Source organism: Mustelus asterias, chromosome 1 (genome assembly GCF_964213995.1).
Source record: "Mustelus asterias chromosome 1, sMusAst1.hap1.1, whole genome shotgun sequence".
In the NCBI taxonomy this organism is placed as follows: domain Eukaryota; kingdom Metazoa; phylum Chordata; class Chondrichthyes; order Carcharhiniformes; family Triakidae; genus Mustelus; species Mustelus asterias.
This window is the reverse complement of record NC_135801.1, coordinates 110,855,870-110,875,390: the sequence shown is the minus strand read 5'-3', so window position 1 is coordinate 110,875,390 and position 19,521 is coordinate 110,855,870. Positions and strand designations below refer to the sequence as shown.

The 19,521-nt window shown below is 44.9% G+C and overlaps 1 protein-coding gene across 1 annotated transcript in view; it reads left to right on the top strand.

The window, feature by feature from the left end:
* Positions 1–19,521, top strand: part of LOC144496025 (gamma-aminobutyric acid receptor subunit alpha-2-like) — a 274,394-nt gene that overhangs the window by 96,709 nt on the left and 158,164 nt on the right. Inside the window, exon 3 of the mRNA XM_078216981.1 lies at positions 3,842–3,957. Within this exon, the coding sequence (XP_078073107.1) occupies positions 3,842–3,957 (116 nt within the window). The remainder of the gene's footprint in view (positions 1–3,841; positions 3,958–19,521) is intronic.

The following is a 19,521-nucleotide window of genomic DNA, read 5'->3' as shown; positions in this document are numbered from 1 at the left end:
AGATGTGTTCAGAAGTGGCATCATGCTGGAGTTGGCGAAAATGGCAGAGGATGATCCTTTGATTGCGGAGACCGGTGAGGTGAAAAGTGAGAACAAGGGGGATCCTATCCTGGTTCTATGAGGGAGGGGGTGAGAGTGGTGGCCCGGGGGATGGGTTTTTAAAAATTCATTAGTGGGACATGGACGTCGTTGGCTGGCCAGCATTTATTGCCCATCCCTAGTTCCCCTTGAGAAGATGGTGGTGAACTACCTTCTTGAATTGCTGCAGTCCATGTGCTGTGGGTTAACCCACAATGATGTTAGGGAGGGAATTCCAGGATTTTGACCCAGCGACTGCGAAGATTGGAGAGCCCTGTCAACCACAGTGGGTGGAAAACCATGATTGAGGAAGAAGGAAGACATATCGGCAGTACTATTTTGGAAAGTGGCATTGTCAGAACAGATGCGGCGGAGGCAAAGGAACTGAGAAAATGGGATGGAGTCCCTGCAGGATGTGGGGTGTGAAGAACTGTAGTCAAGATAGTTGTGGGAGTATGTGGACTTGTAATGGATACTAGCAGACAGTTTATCACCAGAAATGGAGACAGAGAGATCAAGAAAGGGAAGAAACGTGTCAGAGATGGACCACGTGAAAGTGATAGAGGGGTGGAAATTAGAAGCAAAATTTATAAATTTTTCCAGGTTCAGATGACAGCATGAAGCGGCACCAAAATAGTCATCGATGTACCAATTAAAGGAGTTGTGGGAGGGGTCAGGGTAGCACTGGAACAGGAAATGCTCCACGTAACCCATAAAGAGGACCCATGCGGGTGGCCATGGCCACACCTTTTATTTGGAGGAAGTGAGACGAGTTAAAGGAGAAATTGTTGAGTGAGAGAACCATTTCAGGATGATGGATGGGGATTGTTCAGACCTCTGTTCGAGGAAGAAGCAAAGAGCTTTGAGGACATCCTGGTGGGGAATGGAGGTGTGGAGGGATTGGACATCTGTGGTGAGGAGGAGGTGGTTTGGGCTGGAAATTGTTGATATGGCGTAGGGCTTCGGTGGAATTGCGGATGTAGGTGGGAAGGGACTGGACGAGAGGAGAGAGAATGGAGTCAAGATGGGAAGAAATGAGTTCAGTAGGACAGGAACAGGCTGACACGATGGACCTATCGGGGCAGTCCTGTTTGTAGATTTTAGGAAGAAGGTAGAAGTGAGCTGTCTGGGGTTGGGAGACTGAGGTTGGAGGCTGTGAAGGGAAGATCTCTGGAGGAGATGAGGTCATTGACAGCCCTTATTAGGTTCAACTAGTTTGTTAGCATGCTCAATTGACCTTTAGTTATTTATTTACATATGGCAGCAAGCTGCTCATTTTGGTGCCAGCCCTCTACTGTGTTATAGTGGTGAGCTGGGGGATGAGTGGACACATGGTGGACTGAGCATTTATTTTGAATGCCATACCACTTCCTGCCTCCCTCGCTGAAAACACACCGGCAGGGGCACGTCAAAACCCAGCCCAAAGTCTCTGAAGTTGATTAAAGCACTTGGCACAACTTGTTTTACTCATAAAAGCAAATTACTGCAGATTGTGGAATCCAAAACCAAAAGAGAAAATGCTGGAAAATCTCAGCAGGTCTGGCAGCATCTGTAAGGAGAGAAAAGAGCTGACGTTTTGAGTCCAGATGACCCTTTGTCAAAGCTTTGAGAAAGGGTCATCTGGACTCGATGTCAGCTCTTTTCTGTCCTTACAGATGGTGCCAGACCTGCTGAGATTTTCCAGCATTTTCTCTTTTGGTTTGTTTTACTCATGTTCTGAAGCTGTGACTTTATCTCATTGATTTGTTTTGTGGTGGTGCGGCCAAGAGGAATATTCATGGGGAAATATTTTCTCTCTGTAGTATTTGCCGAAAATTCAGAAGCAAATTTGCAAATGTGCATGTCTATGATTTCATTATAAACAGTGAACAGAAGAAATGTTCTCATATTTTAATTTTTATTACATAATATACTTGTTTTGAACAATACAGCACAGGAACAGACCCTTCGGCCCTCCAAGCCCGTGCCGCTCCCTGGTCCAAACTAGACCATTCTTTTGTATCCCTCCATTCCCACTCCGTTCATATGGCTATCTAGATAAGTCTTAAACGTTCCCAGTGTGTCCGCCTCCACCACCTTGCCTGGCAGCGCATTCCAGGCCCCCACCACCCTCTGTGTAAAATATGTCCTTCTGATATCTGTGTTAAACCTCCCCCCCTTCACCTTGAACCTATGACCCCTCGTGAACGTCACCACCGACCTGGGGAAAAGCTTCCCACTGTTCACCCTATCTATGCCTTTCATAATTTTATACACCTCTATTAAGTCTCCCCTCATCCTCCGTCTTTCCAGTGAGAACAACCCCAGTTTACACAATCTTTCCTCATAACTAAGCCCCTCCATACCAGGCAACATCCTGGTAAACCTCCTCTGTACTCTCTCCAAAGCCTCCACGTCCTTCCGGTAGTGTGGCGACCAGAACTGGACGCAGTATTCCACATGCGGCCGAACCAACGTTCTATACATCTGCAACATCAGACCCCAACTTTTGTACTCTATGCCCCGTCTTATAAAGGCAAGCATGCCATGTGCCTTCTTCACCACCTTCTCCACCTGTGACGTCACCTTCAAGGATCTGTGGACTTGCACACCCAGGTCCCTCTGCGTATCTACACCGTTTATGGTTCTGCCATTTATCGTATAGCTCCTCCCTACATTATTTCTACCAAAATGCATCACTTTGCATTTATCAGGATTGAACTTCATCTGCCATTTCTTTGCCCAAATTTCCAGCCTATCTATATCCTTCTGTAGCTTCTGACAATGCTCCTCACTATCTGCAAGTCCTGCCAATTTTGTGTCGTCCGCAAACTTACTGATCACCCCAGTTACACCTTCTTCCAGATCATTTATATAAATCACAAACAGCAGAGGTCCCAATACAGAGCCCTGCGGAACACCACTAGTCACAGGCCTCCAGCCGGAAAAAGACCCTTCCACTACCACCCTCTGTCTTCTGTGACCAAGCCAGTTCTCCACCCATCTAGCCACCTCCCCCTTTATCCCATGAGATCCAACCTTTTTCACCAGCCTACCATGAGGGACTTTGTCAAACGCTTTACTAAAGTCCATATAGATGACATCCACGGCCCTTCCCTCATCAACCATTCTGGTCACTTCTTCAAAAAACTCCACCAGGTTAGTGAGGCATGACTTCCCTCTCACAAAACCATGCTGACTATCGCTAATGAGTTTATTCCTTTCTAAATGCGCATACATCCTATCTCTAAGGATCTTCTCCAACAACTTCCCCACCACGGACGTCAAGCTCACTGGCCTATAATTACCCGGGTTATCCTTCCTACCCTTCTTAAATAACGGGACCACATTAGCTATCGTCCAATCCTCTGGGACCTCACCTGCGTCCAGTGACGAGACAAAGATTTGCGTCAGAGGCCCAGCGATTTCATCTCTCGTCTCCCTGAGCAGCCTTGGATAGATTCCATCAGGCCCTGGGGATTTGTCAGTCTTTATATTCTCTAACAAACCTAACACTTCCTCCCTTGTAATGGAGATTTTCTCCAACGGTTCAACACTCCCCTCCGAGACACTCCCAGTCAACACATCCCTCTCCTTGGTGAATATTTTGAGTATAGAGATATTTATTTTGTCACAGGCTGAGCTTTATATTACATCGGGAATATATTTTGCATACATGTCATTAGTTAAACATGTAACAGCTTTTTCTGCCTGATTGCTGTAATATGATTGCCGGGATTACTGGCCATATCACAAATGTTAATGTGTACAATCTTGTATTCAGAAGAGGGGAGCCTGGCTCAGTGGAAGACGAAGCAAGGGACAACATCACCATCTTTACCAGAATTCTTGACCGACTACTGGATGGCTACGACAATCGTTTGAGACCAGGATTAGGAGGTCAGCAATTGAAAAGTATTTGGAATTTCACTTTTCTTCTCTTTTTTATTCAGTGTAAGATAACTTTTCTAAATAATTGTGCCTTCCTGAAAAAGAAAAATACAAATTTAAAGCTCCAATAATCACGGTATGGTGTTGCAGTAAAATAATGAAGCACTACAGCCTACCTAGTTTAATCCGGAATTTTCTTATCCGTAATCCTCATGGATTAGGGAACAGGTCAGAGCAGTACATTAGCCACTCGGTTACCTGGAAACCTCATACACTGATTCCAGCACTCCGGTCTGGGATAGACCAGTTTTGGTAAGTGCTGATTTACTTTATAAACTGATAAATCACACCAAAATTCAAGATATCTGAAGTGGAACAATTCATATAGAGGCTACATCAGGACTGAAGAAAGAAATCAACAATAACTACTTGCATTTATATAGCACCCTTAATCTGGAAACAAGTACCAAAGCAGAGGGATAATTTGAACACACTGGGTAAGAAGGAAGCATTAGGAAGGATGAAGAAAAGTTTTTCAAATGAAGTTAGAAAAAGAGCTGGAGAGGGAAAGATTGAGGGGTTTAGGGAAAGAATTCCAGATTGTGGAGTAGAGGTCAGGGGAGTGGGGGCTACAATTGGACAGGTAAAAGTGGAGGCAGTCCACCGAACTGGACAATGGAAAAGAACTGTTTGAGGGGAATGATGTGATTGACAAAAAGTCAAAAACAACGGAGAATTTGGATACAGTTTGAATCAATTTTGCATTGTGACTGTTTTCATTTGTAACATTGACCAGGGCTGTTTTAGTGACATGGTTGCCGGATATTTGGTTTGCCTGTTGGCAAAGATTTGAAGATGGAGTTGTGGCAAGGGTGAGCGCCAGTTTGGGAGGCAACAACTTGTTTAAGGACTATCGAGAGAAAGGGAAGCTTAGAGGTGGGATGAAAATTTTCAAGGATGGAGAAATTCTGTGTGGACCTTTGGAAAAAGGGTTGATGATGGCAGTTTTGAAAGAGATGAGATGGAACTGTTGACAATCTCGGAGACCAGGAAGGGAGGATAAATGGTGAGAATTTTATTGGTATTAAGCATAGCAGGATATGGCTCTCGTGAATAACTTTGGATATGCTATGTGCGAAGAAAGAAAATCGGTTTTTAAAAAAAGGACAAATGGAGCTGAATGAAGTTTGAAATCATCAAGGAAAAAGAATCGCTCAGTGCAAAGGTTGAGGGCTGAAAGGACAGGGATTACCTCAGTGATATATTGGCGAGAGCTGGCGAGCAGTCGGCAAGAAAGGACACCATGATGTGATTGGGGCAACATCACCTCCAGCACTTTGGGTGGCGCAAGTATTAGAAAGCTGGATAGGGCGACTAAGGGGCCAGGTATTATTACCCGAGAGCCAATTTCCAGTCAAAGCCAGAATATTAATGCAGTCATTTACAATAAGGTTGCAGGTGTCAGCAACGTTTTTGTGAGTGAGCAAACATTTTGGGAGGAAATGAAAAGAGGAGGAACATTGATTTTAGATCTGCTTGAAGAATTCGGGTGGCAATGCTGGTTGAAGTGAGCAGGACAGCTAGGAGGTTCAGAGGTTAGCTGCTCGTGAGTGTGCTGAGTATTTAATTTGGTGAAAACCTAGATGAAACAGTAAACCTGATTGCTTCGAAGGAGGTGGCAGTAAGTCCTTCAACGAGCCCTTTGGAGAATGGCAAGAGAGTTGCAAAGGATAGCTGAGTTTATTCAAGGAAGACCCATAATTGTGGCAGGAGAGTAGGAAGGCAAAAAATTAATTGTGTGAAAGAGGACATTTCTTCAGCGACATTGGCAGTTCTGTCTGCTGTTGTACAAAAGACATCTGAAATAAAGATTGGCAAGCCAATGAGCTTGGATATTGTCCTAGGGCGTTCAAAATGTCTGAACAGTGCCAACAATGCCAAAGCAACATTGGACCAGAAGCCATGAGCAGAAGAACTGAAGGAAGCCCTTTTGTTTTATCAACACAAGACTCTAGTCAACTGTGAATATTTGCAATTATTGTACAGGCAAACATTTCAGGAGAGAAACTGCATATGGTGAATGTCTCCTAAAGCAGCAGGTGGCCAGTAAATAGAATCAAAAACTGAAAAGTTGATGACAAATTGGCATCTACAAATCCCACTAATTGCCCTGCTCACTTTCCGAGAATATTTGCATAATCTTGCACAATTAGTATTTACCACTGCAATGAAACTGGGTTGAAACCAAGTTGTAGACCCATCTAAAATGAGAAATAATTTACAAATTACACAGACACAAGAGATAACAGTAATTCTGAACAACTTTGCAAAACAAAAATAGTATCAAAATGTTTAATCATTAGTATTTGTAAACTAACTTTCAGTAAATAAATGCTTATTTAAATGTTGCACATGCATTTTGTGTTCTGGTTTATAAGGAGGATACCAAAATTGTACCACACACAGCAACGTACAGACACGCAGAATTATGGAGGAATCGGAATTTGATAGTCTTACTCACATTGGTTAAAATAGCATATTTTGTGACAATGATTTTACCTGAATTAAAGAAGGTAGATTTCAAATACTCAGAACGAAAATATTTCTTCTCAGCTTTGAGAATACATTGACCTGGAATTTACTGGAAGATTTTGACATAGCTAAGAGTGGAGTTGCTCCTTTTTTTTTCTTCCTGAGGTGAAAACTCATGTATAACTGATATATGTCAGTTTTACACTCAAGCATTGCTACATGCAAACTTCCTTAATAACTTGTACCACTATTTCTGACACATCTCCATTTGGATCATTAATATAGTTTTACCCCATGCAAAAGACCAGAAAATGTGAGTCTCTGCTGGTGTAACAGAAGCCGAAGGCACATTTCTCGTAGTTTTTAATTGTTTTTTTAAGACCTGCATTGTATTTTCTATATCTTTGAACTCTTTATGGCATCAGAATTGAGAAAACTTCCATTTACATGATGTGATTAATATAAGAGATGATGGCTTGATGACAAAACAAAATGGCCTGTCATCATATCAATAAGATAAAGGAGGACTTAAAGAAGAAAGATGATGTGGGATTCCATCAGGCACCAATTGTGTTTGCTAATTTCCACATGTTATGTGCTGATATTTACATTTTGGCTTAATACAATTTTCAGAAAATTTGGCCTAAATTTCCGTCGGCAAATATGGTATAGAGACTGTGGCTGGGATTTTTCAGTTCCGTCCATGATGGGAATTGTTGATTTTGGGTGGGAATTTACGGTAAACTTTGGTCTAATTTCTATATAAATATGATCTAGGAGATATTTGGCATCAAGTTTGTCCTTATATATACCTTTAAAATTTATTTCCCACTTAGTTCTACAGTTCGATTAACAAAGTAGAATATGTTAAGTATACTGAACTAAAGAATTTAACTTCAATTTCAAACATGCGAGTGGTATTCTCCCCTTTCCTGAAAGATCTGGGATGGCATGAGCACCAGTTGTCTCGGTAGCCGTTTAAATGTCGGCACCAAAACAGTGAAGTTGGCAAGCTATTGAACTATGGGAAGCATCATAGCCAAGTGCCATCCTGTCCTCATCAAACAATAACATGTATTATTTAATAGTTATCACTGGATTGAAATGGTAAAGATTCTGCATAAACTTCATGGGGTTAAAATTCTTTGAACTGTTCTTTTGCTCATCTCCAGTCCACACAAAGCTAAGTATAGCTTAAAACTTACCTTTTGGTAATGGCCTCTAAGGATCCCTTTCAGCTGCTTCTGCACTGTAGTATTTACATATGCAAACTTCTGGACACTTGTTTTAGGCATGTGCTACAGACACCCAAGAGGCCACCTTCACCTATGTGAAAGTGCCTATTTTTGGGTGCCACCTGAAGTTACATTTCATTGCCCTTGCTTCACGGCTGAATAATTGACACAACAGGGATCAAATTTCTTCCCCTGAGTCCACAGGTGTCTTGGTCTGTTGTGGCCCACTTCAACTCCTTCTCAGTTTAAATTGCAATGGTTCAAATCAGGGATTAAACTAGACCTTGTCTGAATTGCTGAGTGCATCCTGAAAAATAAGTGGAAGAAAAGTCTGAAGGAAGTAAGGAGTTCCATTGCTTTGACATTTGGGGAAAGAATTGGAAAAGAATGCAGTCTGGAAAGATGAGTGCTAAAATTTCTGATGGGTCATTGTGAAGCTGGACCGAAAGCCAGGCAGGACTTTTGCCCACTAATTGATCATGTTGCTGACTCCATAAGAAATTCCCTATATGATTAATCTCTCCAACTTGAACAGATGTCTGCACAATTTCAGCATGCTTGTTCCAACAAGGGGAAGAGAGATTTTGCTGTAACCCTTTGCTGTTTTGATCTAGGGACAGTTAAGCTAGTCAACACTCTTGCATTAGGACTGTCTGCTGTCAGGAACAGGACTGTGTGACTGTGAGTGAGGCAGGTATGGCAACTGAGAAGATGTCAATGGATGAGCCTCAGCCCCTGCAATTGTTCAACACATCTGGTGATCTTGCAGCTGGTGTGACTGAGAGCAGAGACTTCAAAACAAATGAGCAAACTGATCTCTGCACTGAGGTGCAGGGATCCATTAAAATCGAAGTGTTAAAAAAAGAATGTAGTTAGGGGGATAGGCACTGATAGTCCCAAAAGGGGTGTTGCCTGGCCGTTGACAAGCTTAAAGATGTTTCCTCAGGTGGGAGAGGAGAAGGAGAAGGTTGTGGTTCATGTGGACATCAATGACATAAATTGGATTAAGAAAGTGATTCTGCTGAGGGAGCATGAGCAACTCTGGGCTAAATTAAAAAGTGGAACCACAAAGTTGATCATCTCTGGATTACTACCTGAACCACAAGCAAATTGGCAAAGGGTAACTAGGACCAGATAGTTGAATGCATGGCTCAAAGATTGATGTAGGAGAAATGGGTTTCAATACATGAGACACTGGCATCAGTACTGGGGAAAGAGGTAGCTGTACTAGTGGGATGGTCTTCACCTGAACTGCACTGGGACAAACATCCCAGTGAGTCATATGACCAGGTTATTGGTTCTAAAGGACTTTAAAACAAAATGGGCAGAGGGAGGGAGGGTGGGGTGAGATATCCTTAGGATATTTGGAAATTTGAAGAGAAAGTGATATAGTGATATAGTGAAACAACCAGTGATACAGGTAGTGGTAAAGAGAGTGATACAGGTAGTGGTAAAGAGAGTGTGGCGGCAATAGACAGAACAAACATAAGAGTGCATCAGCAAATATGGTCAGTAAGGAAAACTAACTGCTGTAAACTAACAGAGTGGGAGGAGGGTTCAGGTGAAGTGAGATTCAGAAATTCAAGACCAAGATAGACTAGTAGAAACATGTATCTATGTGGGTAAAGAAAAGCTAAGTGGGACAGGTTGGGAGAGAGAGAGAGTTTAATGGCAATAGTGCATCAGAGAGTAAGGTCAATGCATAGAATAGTACTAAAGAAAAATAAAATTAAAGTCACTTTATTTGAAATGCATGGAGCATCCAGACTAGGATGGATGAGCTTGTGGCACAAACAGAGATAAATGGTTTAAATCACCATTACAGAAACATGGGACAAGATGTTTCAGATGGTGGGGTTTCTCATCCCATTTCACCCAAAGAGTCAGTGGGGAACCGTCCTTCACAATCATGGCAACTGCATAGGTAATTATCATGAGAAACTATGAACTTGTCCACATTATCAGGAAGAATAGAAAAGCAGTATATTATCTGATTGGAAAGAGACTGCAGAACTCTATGGTATGGAGGAATCTGGGTTTCCTGGTACATGAAGCACAAAGGTTAGTATGCAGGTACAGAAAGTTATTAGGAAGGTGTAGTAACTTGGCTCCAATAGATGTTTATTAACAAACAACAAATATGGGGAAGTGATGGGCTAGTGGTATTATCGCTAGACAATTAATCCAGAAACCCACCACACCAGATAGTGGAATTTGAATTCAATAAAAAATATCTGGAATTGAGAATCTATTGATGACCATGAAACCATTGTTTATTGTCGTAAAAACCCATCTGGTTTACTAATGTCCTTGAGGGAAGGAAATCTGCCGTCCTTACCTGGTCTGGCCTACATGTGACTCCAGAGCCACAGCAATGTGGTTGACTCTCAACTGCCCTCAGGCAACTAGGGATGGGCAATAAATGCTGGCCAGCCAGTGACACCCATATCCCATGAAAAAAAAATTATAAGGTGATGCAGATTCAATGCTTCCAGACATGACTCTAGGATCTAACTGCTGGGACAAGCCCAGACATGTTGTAGTGAAGCCCCAACTTAGTTCCCGATTGGTCAACCTGACTCATGTGACCCTTTCAGAAGATCACCCTCTTTATGGGACCAGGCGCCATAGGAGGCAAATGGAAAGTTGGCATTTATTGAAAGGTGAATTGGGTATAAAAGCAGGATGGCTGATATCATCATGCAAGTCCCACCCCTTCCAGTGAAAATTTAAAAGCATCGCTACAGTTATGCAGGGCAATGTTAGAATATTTACAGTTGTGGTCTCCTTACTTAAGAAAGGATATAATTGCATTAGAAGCAGTTGAGAGAAAGTTCACTTGACTGATTCCTGGGATGAAGGGGTTATTTTACAAGGAAGGGCTAAGTAGGTGGAGCCTGTTCCCACTGGAGTTCAGAAGAATGAGAGGTGATCTTATTGAAACATATAAAATCCCAAGTGGACAATAAATGTTGAGGGGATATTTTCCCTTTGTGGGAGAGTGTAAATCTAGGGGACATAATTTAAAAATAAGGGGTCTTCCATTTAAGACGGAAATTAGGACAATTTTGTTTCTCCGAGAGGGCTGGTAGTCTGTGTAATTTTCTTTATCAAAGAGCAGTAGAGAGTGAATCATTGAATATATTTAAGGTAGGGTTAGATTATTAATCAACTAAGCAACAATCTCAGCAATTGCTGGCCCAACTCAAGGGGCCAGATGTCCCACTCCTGCTCCTAATTCTTATGTTCTTGATCTTCCAAAATTTCCTAGATTCTGGAATGGTCCTGATTGGAGGTTAGCAAATTTAGCAAGGAATATGGGGAATGGGTGTAAAAGTGGAGTTGAAGGCCAAGATCAGCCATGATCATATTGAATGGCGAATCAGGATTAGTTGGCCATATGGTAGTCTTCTATTCCTGTTTCTTATTTCTGATCTCGTGATCTAATTCTAGCACATTATGTGCCCGAGCAGATATACAGGAGTGAATTTCCACTTGTAAAAGTCAGAAACCATGCAACAATGGATTATAGCTCATTTTATATAACTTCCTGATGAAACAAAATTCAGTGAGATGTAAACAGAACAGCCAATTCACTGTCACCTGTTTTCTACCTGGCGCTTCCAAGACTTTGGATTGTGGACATCATCATGCAAATCCCATCCCTTCCAGTGAAAAACTGGATTAAGCAAAGAAAGGTGCACAGGTGACATTGAACTGGGCCCCAAGCATAACTTCTGTTCCTGGGTATGTTGCATGAGATATGCTCTACTAAACATAAGGAATTTTAATGCTTTATTTTTAACATTGGCAGTGGAAAAATAGTATTTTAACCATCTGATTTTGCAGTCAGGATATGGTGCATAGTAGGTAGGGACCTAAAGTAGAGAATAAAATACAATTAATTTATTTAAGACTCACCCAAATAAGGTAAACAATTCTAAATGACAGGCAACAAAAGTTGAACTTGGTTAAGATCCAAGCATTCATCTGTTTAATAAGTTGCATCTCTATATTAAAAATGCACAAAGCGTTAACTAAGGCATTTATTAATTAAGATAAAGATTTTTAATAGAGCAGTAGTTGTTAAAACTACTGCTTCAGTTCTTTCTCAGTAAAGCCTTTGAAGAGTTTTATTGCATACATAAACAGTTGTCAGTTTATGGAGAGAGTTGTGCCGAATGTGAATTGCTCTATGGTTCTATTTGTGAACCCTCAGCAAATTTTGTGCTTTGGCATGACAGAGATACCAGAGAAGGTGGTCTCATGTCAAATAAGTATCCCCTCCTTATTCCCCAACAATTAGGATTAGAGCTTCAGAAAATTTAGGACTGATATTTAATTAGGTTTATACATTTGTAGATTATGTTTTACTCCACAGACTCGTATAGTCCAGTCCCATTCTCCTGCTTGCTCTCCAGATACCCTCTAATATTTGTCTTATTTAAGGCAATATTTAATTCTATTTCTTCATAGAATTAATTATCTCTGCTTCAAATATACCTTGTGATAAAATGTTCCATGCTCTGACAGTTCTCCATGTTAGAAAATTCCCCTGTTCTCTCTCCACTGGCAGTTTTAAAATTACTCACTTCCCAACCATAAGAAATGGTCTTTCCTTTGACTCAATTCGAAAAACTTTTAAAGAAAAATAAAATACCAGCAGGATTTTAAAAATAATATACACTGATCTGTGTTAATGCTTTATTTTGTTTAATCTAAGGATGGCCTCTGAGATCTGCCCATGGTAAATAGTGAGTGAGTTGGCATGGATGATGTAAGGGCAATGGGTGAGAGATCAGGTATTGGCATGAGGTTGCACTAAGTTGACATTAGGGCTATATATGGAGCCAAGGGAATAGGTGGAGGGCATGGGTTGGCATAAAAGGATGAGGGGCCATAGTGGATGGCTGGGGGTGTGTGTTGGTAGTAAGTTGATTTGATTTATTATTGTCACATGTATTAACATACAGTGAAAAGTATTGTTTCTTGTGCGCTATACAGACAAAGCATACCATTCATAGAGAAGGAAACGAGAGAGTGCAGAATGTAGTGTTACAGTCACAGCTAGGGTGTCGAGAAAGATCAACTCAATGCAAGGTAAGTCCATTCAAAAGTCTGACAGCAGCGGGGAAGAAGCTGTACTTGAGTCGATTGGGTACATGACCTCAGACTTTTGTATCTTTTTCCCGACCGAAGAAGGTGGTGCGTGGGGTCCTTAATTATGCTGGCTGCTTTGCCGAGGCAGTGGGAAGTGTAGACAGAGTCAATGGATGGGAGGTTGGTTTGCGTGATGGATTGGGCAATATTCACGACCTTTTGTAGTTCCTTGCAATCTTGGGCAAAGCAGGAGCCATACCAAGCTGTGATACAATCAGAAAGAATGTTTTCTGTGGTGCATCTGTAAAAGTTGGTGAGAGTCGTAGCTGACATGCCAAATTTCCTTAGTCTTCTGAGAAAGTAGAGCCGTTGGTGGGCTTTCTTAACTATAGTGTCGGCATGGGGGGACCAGGACAGGTTATTTGTGATCTGCACACCTGTGGTGAACCGTAGATGGTTACCACTATGGGTACTGAACCATAGATGATTAGCACTATGGGTACTTGTACATAGGTTACTGTTGTCACTGTTGGGGTTGGGGTGTTCTACCTGTTGGTATTGTTCTGTGGTACACTCCGGTTGGCTCCGCCTACTTGTAGGAGTATAAAGGTCACTGCACTGCCTGGTGATCCTTTAGCCTGGGATTGTATTGTTATGCAGTATGCTCCATTCTTGTTACTAATAAAAGCCTTTATTTCCCGGATACGGTCCAGCCTCCCGAGTGATTTAACCGCGCATCAATTTTATTAGTAACAATTTTTGGTTGAAAAAAAAAACCATGGAGCAAATGTTAAAACCCGATCGGCTTACCTTAGATCCACGTGCAGCTGGAGCGTCGAACACTTTCGACCATTGGTTGAAGTGTTTCCAAGATTATGTCGACGCCTCAACAGCCATTCAAAACGATGCCGATAGACTGCGAGTCCTCCACGCAAGGGTAAGCGACACACCGTATACTCATCAATCCGCGATGCCCAAGACTACAAAGGGGCCATCGAACTACTTAAGAAACTGTACAACAAACCGCCAAACGAGATTCATGCTCGACACCTACTAGCCACTCGACGGCGGCAGCCCGGTGAAACGACGGGACAGTACCTGCGCGAACTTCAGCAGCGAGCCAGAGCCTGCAATTGCAAGCCAGTGTCGGCGACCCAGTATACTAACGATTTGATCCGAGATGCGTTCGTGGCTGGAATCGGCTCATCGTATATTCGCCTGCGGCTGCCAGAGCAAGGTAACTTAGACCTAGCTAAGACGGTGGAATTGGCTGATGCGATGGAAACGGCCTCCAGAAGTCTTGAAACTTATCCCACCGACCACGTGGTAACAGCGTGGCAAGTACAGCCACCGACTCAACTCTACCCAGCGGCTCCTAGGAACTGCGCGATCGTGCTTTCAACCTCGGACCTGACGGCGGCGGCGGCTCCAGGAGGCCCGCGGTGCTATTTCTGTGGATTGGCAAAGCACCCTCGTCAGCGATGTCCGGCCAGAACGGTATTTTGCTCCACGTGTGGGAAGAAAGGGCACTATGCTAAAGTGTGCCGAGCTAAACCACCTTCGAAGCCCAGCAGTGTGGCGTGTGACTCTCCAGGATCTGTCTCCTCGTCTCTGGCTTCGTCGAGGTCTTCCACCACGTGCGATTCACGAGCGCCGCCATTCCTGAGGACGACGACGCAAGACACGTGCGACCTGCGAGTGCCGCCACTTTCAACGCCATCGACCACGTGCGATCCATGGGCGCAGCCATTTTGGTCGACACCGACCGCAGACGACCAGCAGGGGTCATCATCATCAACCATCTCAGCTGCCTGCAGTTGCACTCAACATTCAACGGTGGCGTCAATCATCCTGGATCAGGCCAAGCCTCACAGACTCGACAAGTCCATGATGGACATAGAGGTAAACGGACGCCTGATACATTGTCTGTTTGACAGCGGGAGCACGGAGAGTTTCATTCATCCTGACACCGTGAGTACAGACTGTCAGACAGACAATTTCTATAGCGTCGAGGTCCCGATCTGTTACCGTTCTTGGGAGCTGCGTGGTAAACCTAACGGTGCGAGGCACGGTTTATGAGAACTTCAGGCTCCTCGTGTTACCGCACCTTTGCGCTCCGATACTCCTGGGACTAGACTTTATGGTCCACCTGAGGAGTGTGACCCTGCAGTACGATGGGCCATTCCCTCCACTTTGTGGGAGAACAGCAGCCTCCAAATTGCCCAGCGCGCTCCACGTGCAGTCTCTCGACACTCGGAATCACCCCGCCATCTTTATTTGAGAATCTCGTGCCAGGCTGCAAGCCCATCGCAACTAAGAGCAGGCGTTACAGCGCTGAGGATCGGATCTTTATTCGATCTGAGGTTCAGCGGCTCCTCAGGGAAGGGATCATTCAACCTAGCACTAGCCCATGGAGAGCACAAGTCGTGGTGGTTAAAACTGGAGACAAGCCCCGGATGGTCATAGACTATAGTCAGACCATTAATAGGTACACGCAGCTGGACGCGTACCCTCTCCCGCGCATATCTGACATGGTCAACCAGATTGCGCAGTACCGGGTGTTCTCCACCATCGACTTGAAGTCAGCCTATCACCAGCTCCCCATTCGCCCAGAAGACCGAAAATATACGGCCTTTGAGGCGGATGGTCGTCTCTACCACTTCTTAAGGGTCCCCTTTGGCGTCACGAATGGGGTCTCGGTCTTCCAGCGTGCAATGGACCGAATGGTGGACCAAAACGGGCTACGGGCTACCTTCCCGTACCTGGACAACATCACTATCTGCGGCCATGACCAGCAGGACCACGATGCCAACCTCCTAAAGTTTTTACGCACTGCGTCTCGCCTGAATCTGACCTACAACAGGGAGAAGTGTGTATTCAGCAAGCGCCGCCTAGCAATTCTCGGATACGTGGTGGAAAACGGGGTCATCGGCCCCGATCCAGACCGTATGCGTCCTCTCCTTGAACTTCCCCTACTCACTAGCATCAAAGCACTGAGAAGATGCTTTGGCTTCTTTTCGTATTACGCACAGTGGGTTCCCAATTATGCGGACAAAGCCCGTCCGCTCATAAAGTCTACCTCTTTTCCCCTGGCAGCAGAGGCTCGCTTAGCCTTTGAAGGGATAAAAGCTGACATCATGAAAGCCACGATGCACGCTGTCGATGAGTCCATCCCCTTCCAGGTGGAGAGTGATGCATCTGATTTTGCCCTGGCCGCCACACTTAACCAGGCGGGCAGGCCCGTTGCCTTTTTCTCTCGCACCCTCCAAGGCCCTGAAATTTGGCACTCCGCTGTGGAAAAAGAGGCTCAGGCCATTGTGGAGGCCGTCCGGCATTGGCGCCATTACTTGGCTGGAAAACGATTCACCCTGCTCATGGACCAGCGGTCCGTGGCGTTCATGTTCAACAACACGTTAAGGGGTAAGATCAAAAGTGATAAAATCTTGAGGTGGAGAATCGAACTATCCACCTACAACTATGATATCATGTACCGTCCGGGGAAGTTCAATGAGCCCTCAGATGCCCTGTTGCGTGGAACATGTGCCAGTGTGCAGGAGGACCGGCTACAGGCCCTCCACAATGATCTCTGCCATCCGGGGATCACTCGGCTCATCCATTTTGTAAAGGCCTGGAATCTACCCTACTCCGTAGAGGATGTCAGGTCGATAACTCGAAGCTGCCAGGTATGTGCTGAATGCAAGCCGCACTTCTACCGACCTGACAGGGCACACCTCATTAAAGCCACTCGCCCTTTTGAAAGATTGAGTGTTGATTTCAAGTGTTGATTCCTTCGACAGATCGGAATGTGTACTTCCTCAACGTGGTTGACGAGTACTCCCGATTCCCTTTTGCCATTCCCTGTTCAGACATGACCGCTGCCACGGTTATCAAAGCATTGCGGGATCTTTTCACCCTGTTTGGTTACCCCAGTTATATCCACAGTGATGGGGGTTCGTCGTTTATGAGTGACGACTTGAGGCAATACCTGCTCTCAAAAGGGATTGCCTCCAGTAGAACTACGAGTTACAACCCCAGGGGTAACGGGCAGGTCGAAAGAGAAAACGCTACAGTCTGGAAGGCTGTCTTACTGGTGTTGAGGTCTAAGGGTCTTCCAGTCTCCCGTTGGCAAGAGGTACTTTCTGATGCACTCCATTCAATCCGGTCCCTCCTGTGTACGGCAACCAACGCTACCCCACATGAGCGGATGTTTACCTTCCCTTGGAAGTCTTCCTCTGGGACCTCACTGCCGTCTTGGTTGACGTACTCAGGACCTGTCCTCCTGCGGCGGCATGTTAGGACCCGCAAGTCTGACCCTTTGGTTGAACAGGTCCATCTCCTCCACGCCAACCCTCAATATGCCTATGTAGCATACCCTGACGGGCGAGAGGACACGGTCTCTATTCGAGATCTGGTGCCTGCAGGGGACCTGGAAACCCCTGTCGCTCCCGCACCCCTGGTTAGGGACCCCTTGCCCTTTATCTCCCCTCCTGACACGGCGCGGGCAGTATCGGGACCACCACTTAATCCTCTTACTCCCGTGTACAGCTTGCCTGAGTCCAGGAGATTGTCGCCACCTCGGGGCGTTCCTGAGTCCAGGAGCTTGTCGCCACCTCGTGGTCCACCCGTCCGTGAGGAACTGGAGGAGTCACTGGACACCGCCTTGGAGAGAGGGTCATCACGGTCACCAGAACCGGCGCTACCGCCAGTGTTGAGGAGGTCGCAGAGACGGTGCGGCCCTCCTATACAACTGAACTTGTGAATATATGGACAGTTCGTACTGTTCTTTTTGCCCCACCGGCCTTTGTTTTAAAGGAGGGGTGAATGTGAACCATAGATGGTTACCACTATGGGTACTGAACCATAGATGGTTAGCACTGTGGGTACTTGTACATATGTTACTGTTGTCACTGTTGGGGTTAGGGTTGGGGTGTTCTACCTGCTGGTATTGTTCTGTGGTACACTCCGGTTGGCTCCGCCTACTTGTAGGAGTATAAAGGTCACTGCACTGCCTGGTGACCCTTTAGTCTGGGATTGTATTGTTATGCAGTATGCTCCATTCTTGTTACTAATAAAAGCCTTTATTTCCCGGGTACGATCCAGCCTCCCGAGTGATTTAATCGCGCATCAACACCTAAAAAGTTGAAGCTCTCTTTCTACTTCGTCCCCATTGATGTAGACAGGGGCATGTTCTCCTTTACGCTTCCTGAAGTCGATGACAATATCCTTTTTGTTGACATTGAGGGAGAGATTATTGTTGCCGCATCCAGTTCACCAGATTCTGTATCTCATTCCTGTACTCTGTCTCGTGTTTGTTTGAGATCCGACCCACTACGGTGGAGTCGTCAGCAAACTTGAAAATCGAATTGGAGGGGAATTTGGCCACACAGTCATAGGTGCATAAGGAGTATAGTAGGGGTCTGAGAACACAGCCTTGTGGGGCACCAGTGTTGAGGATGATCGTGGAGGAGGTGTTGTTGCCTATCCTTACTGATTGTGGTCTGTGAGTTAGGAAGTTCAGGATCCAGTCGCAGAGGGAGGTGCCAAGGCCCAGGCCACGGAGTTTGGAGATGAGTTTCGTGGGAATAATAGTGTTGAAAGCTGAGCTGTAGTGAATAAATAGGAGTCTGACATAGGTGTCTTTGTTATCAAGGTGTTCCAGGGTTAAGTGCAGGGCCAGGGAGATGGTGTCTGCTGTGGACCTGTTGCGGCGGTAGGCAAACTGTAGTGGATCCAGGTAGTCTGGGAGGCTGGAATTGATTTGTGCCATGACTAGTCTTTCGAAGCACTTCATAATGTTGGATGTCAGAGCCACCAGCCGATAGTCATTAAAGCACGCTGCTTGATTTTGTTTGGTATCAGGATGATAGTCATCTTCTTGAAGCAGATAGGGACTTCAGATTGTTGCAAACAGAGGTTGAAGATGTCTGTGAATACCCCCACCAGCTTATCCACGCAGGATCTGAGTACTCGTCCGGATACCCCATCCGGGCCAGTCACTTTCCGTGGGTTGACCTTCAAGAAAGCTGCTCTGACATCTACAATGGTGACCCCCTATACAGGTTCATCCAGGGCTTCCTGGCATGCTTTCGCTGACCTCTCACTCAAAATAGACGTAGAATACATTGAGCTCATCAGGCAGGGGTGAGTTGGAGCCGGCGATTTTACAATGCCTTCATCTTGTAGCCTGTTATGTCTTGCAGACCTTGCCATAGTCGTCGGGGGTCAGTGTGGCTAGCCTGGGATTCTAGCTTGGTCCGGTATTGTCTTTTGGCATATTTGATGGATCTCCTTAGATCGTATCTGGCTTTCTTGTATAAGTCTGTGTCACTTGACTTGAACGCCTCAGACCTGGACTTCAGCAAGCAGTGGATATCCCTGTTCATCCATGGTTTCTGGTTGGGAAACACAAGAATTTGTTTCTTTGGCACACAGTCTTTACACACTTACTAACGAAGTCAGTTACTGTAATGGCATACTCATTCGGGCTGGTCACACAGTTTTTAAATACTGACCTGTCCACTTACTCCAAGCAGCCCCGTTGGAGATCATCCAATTCCTCAGACGAACATTGCACGACTCTCTTTGATGGATTCTCCCGCTTCAGTTTTTGCTTGTAAGCTTGTAAAGTTGGCATGCATAGACATGGGGAGTGGGTGGACCGAAGGGAGTGTGAGGGGTTAGGAGTAGAGATCCTAATGTTTAAGAA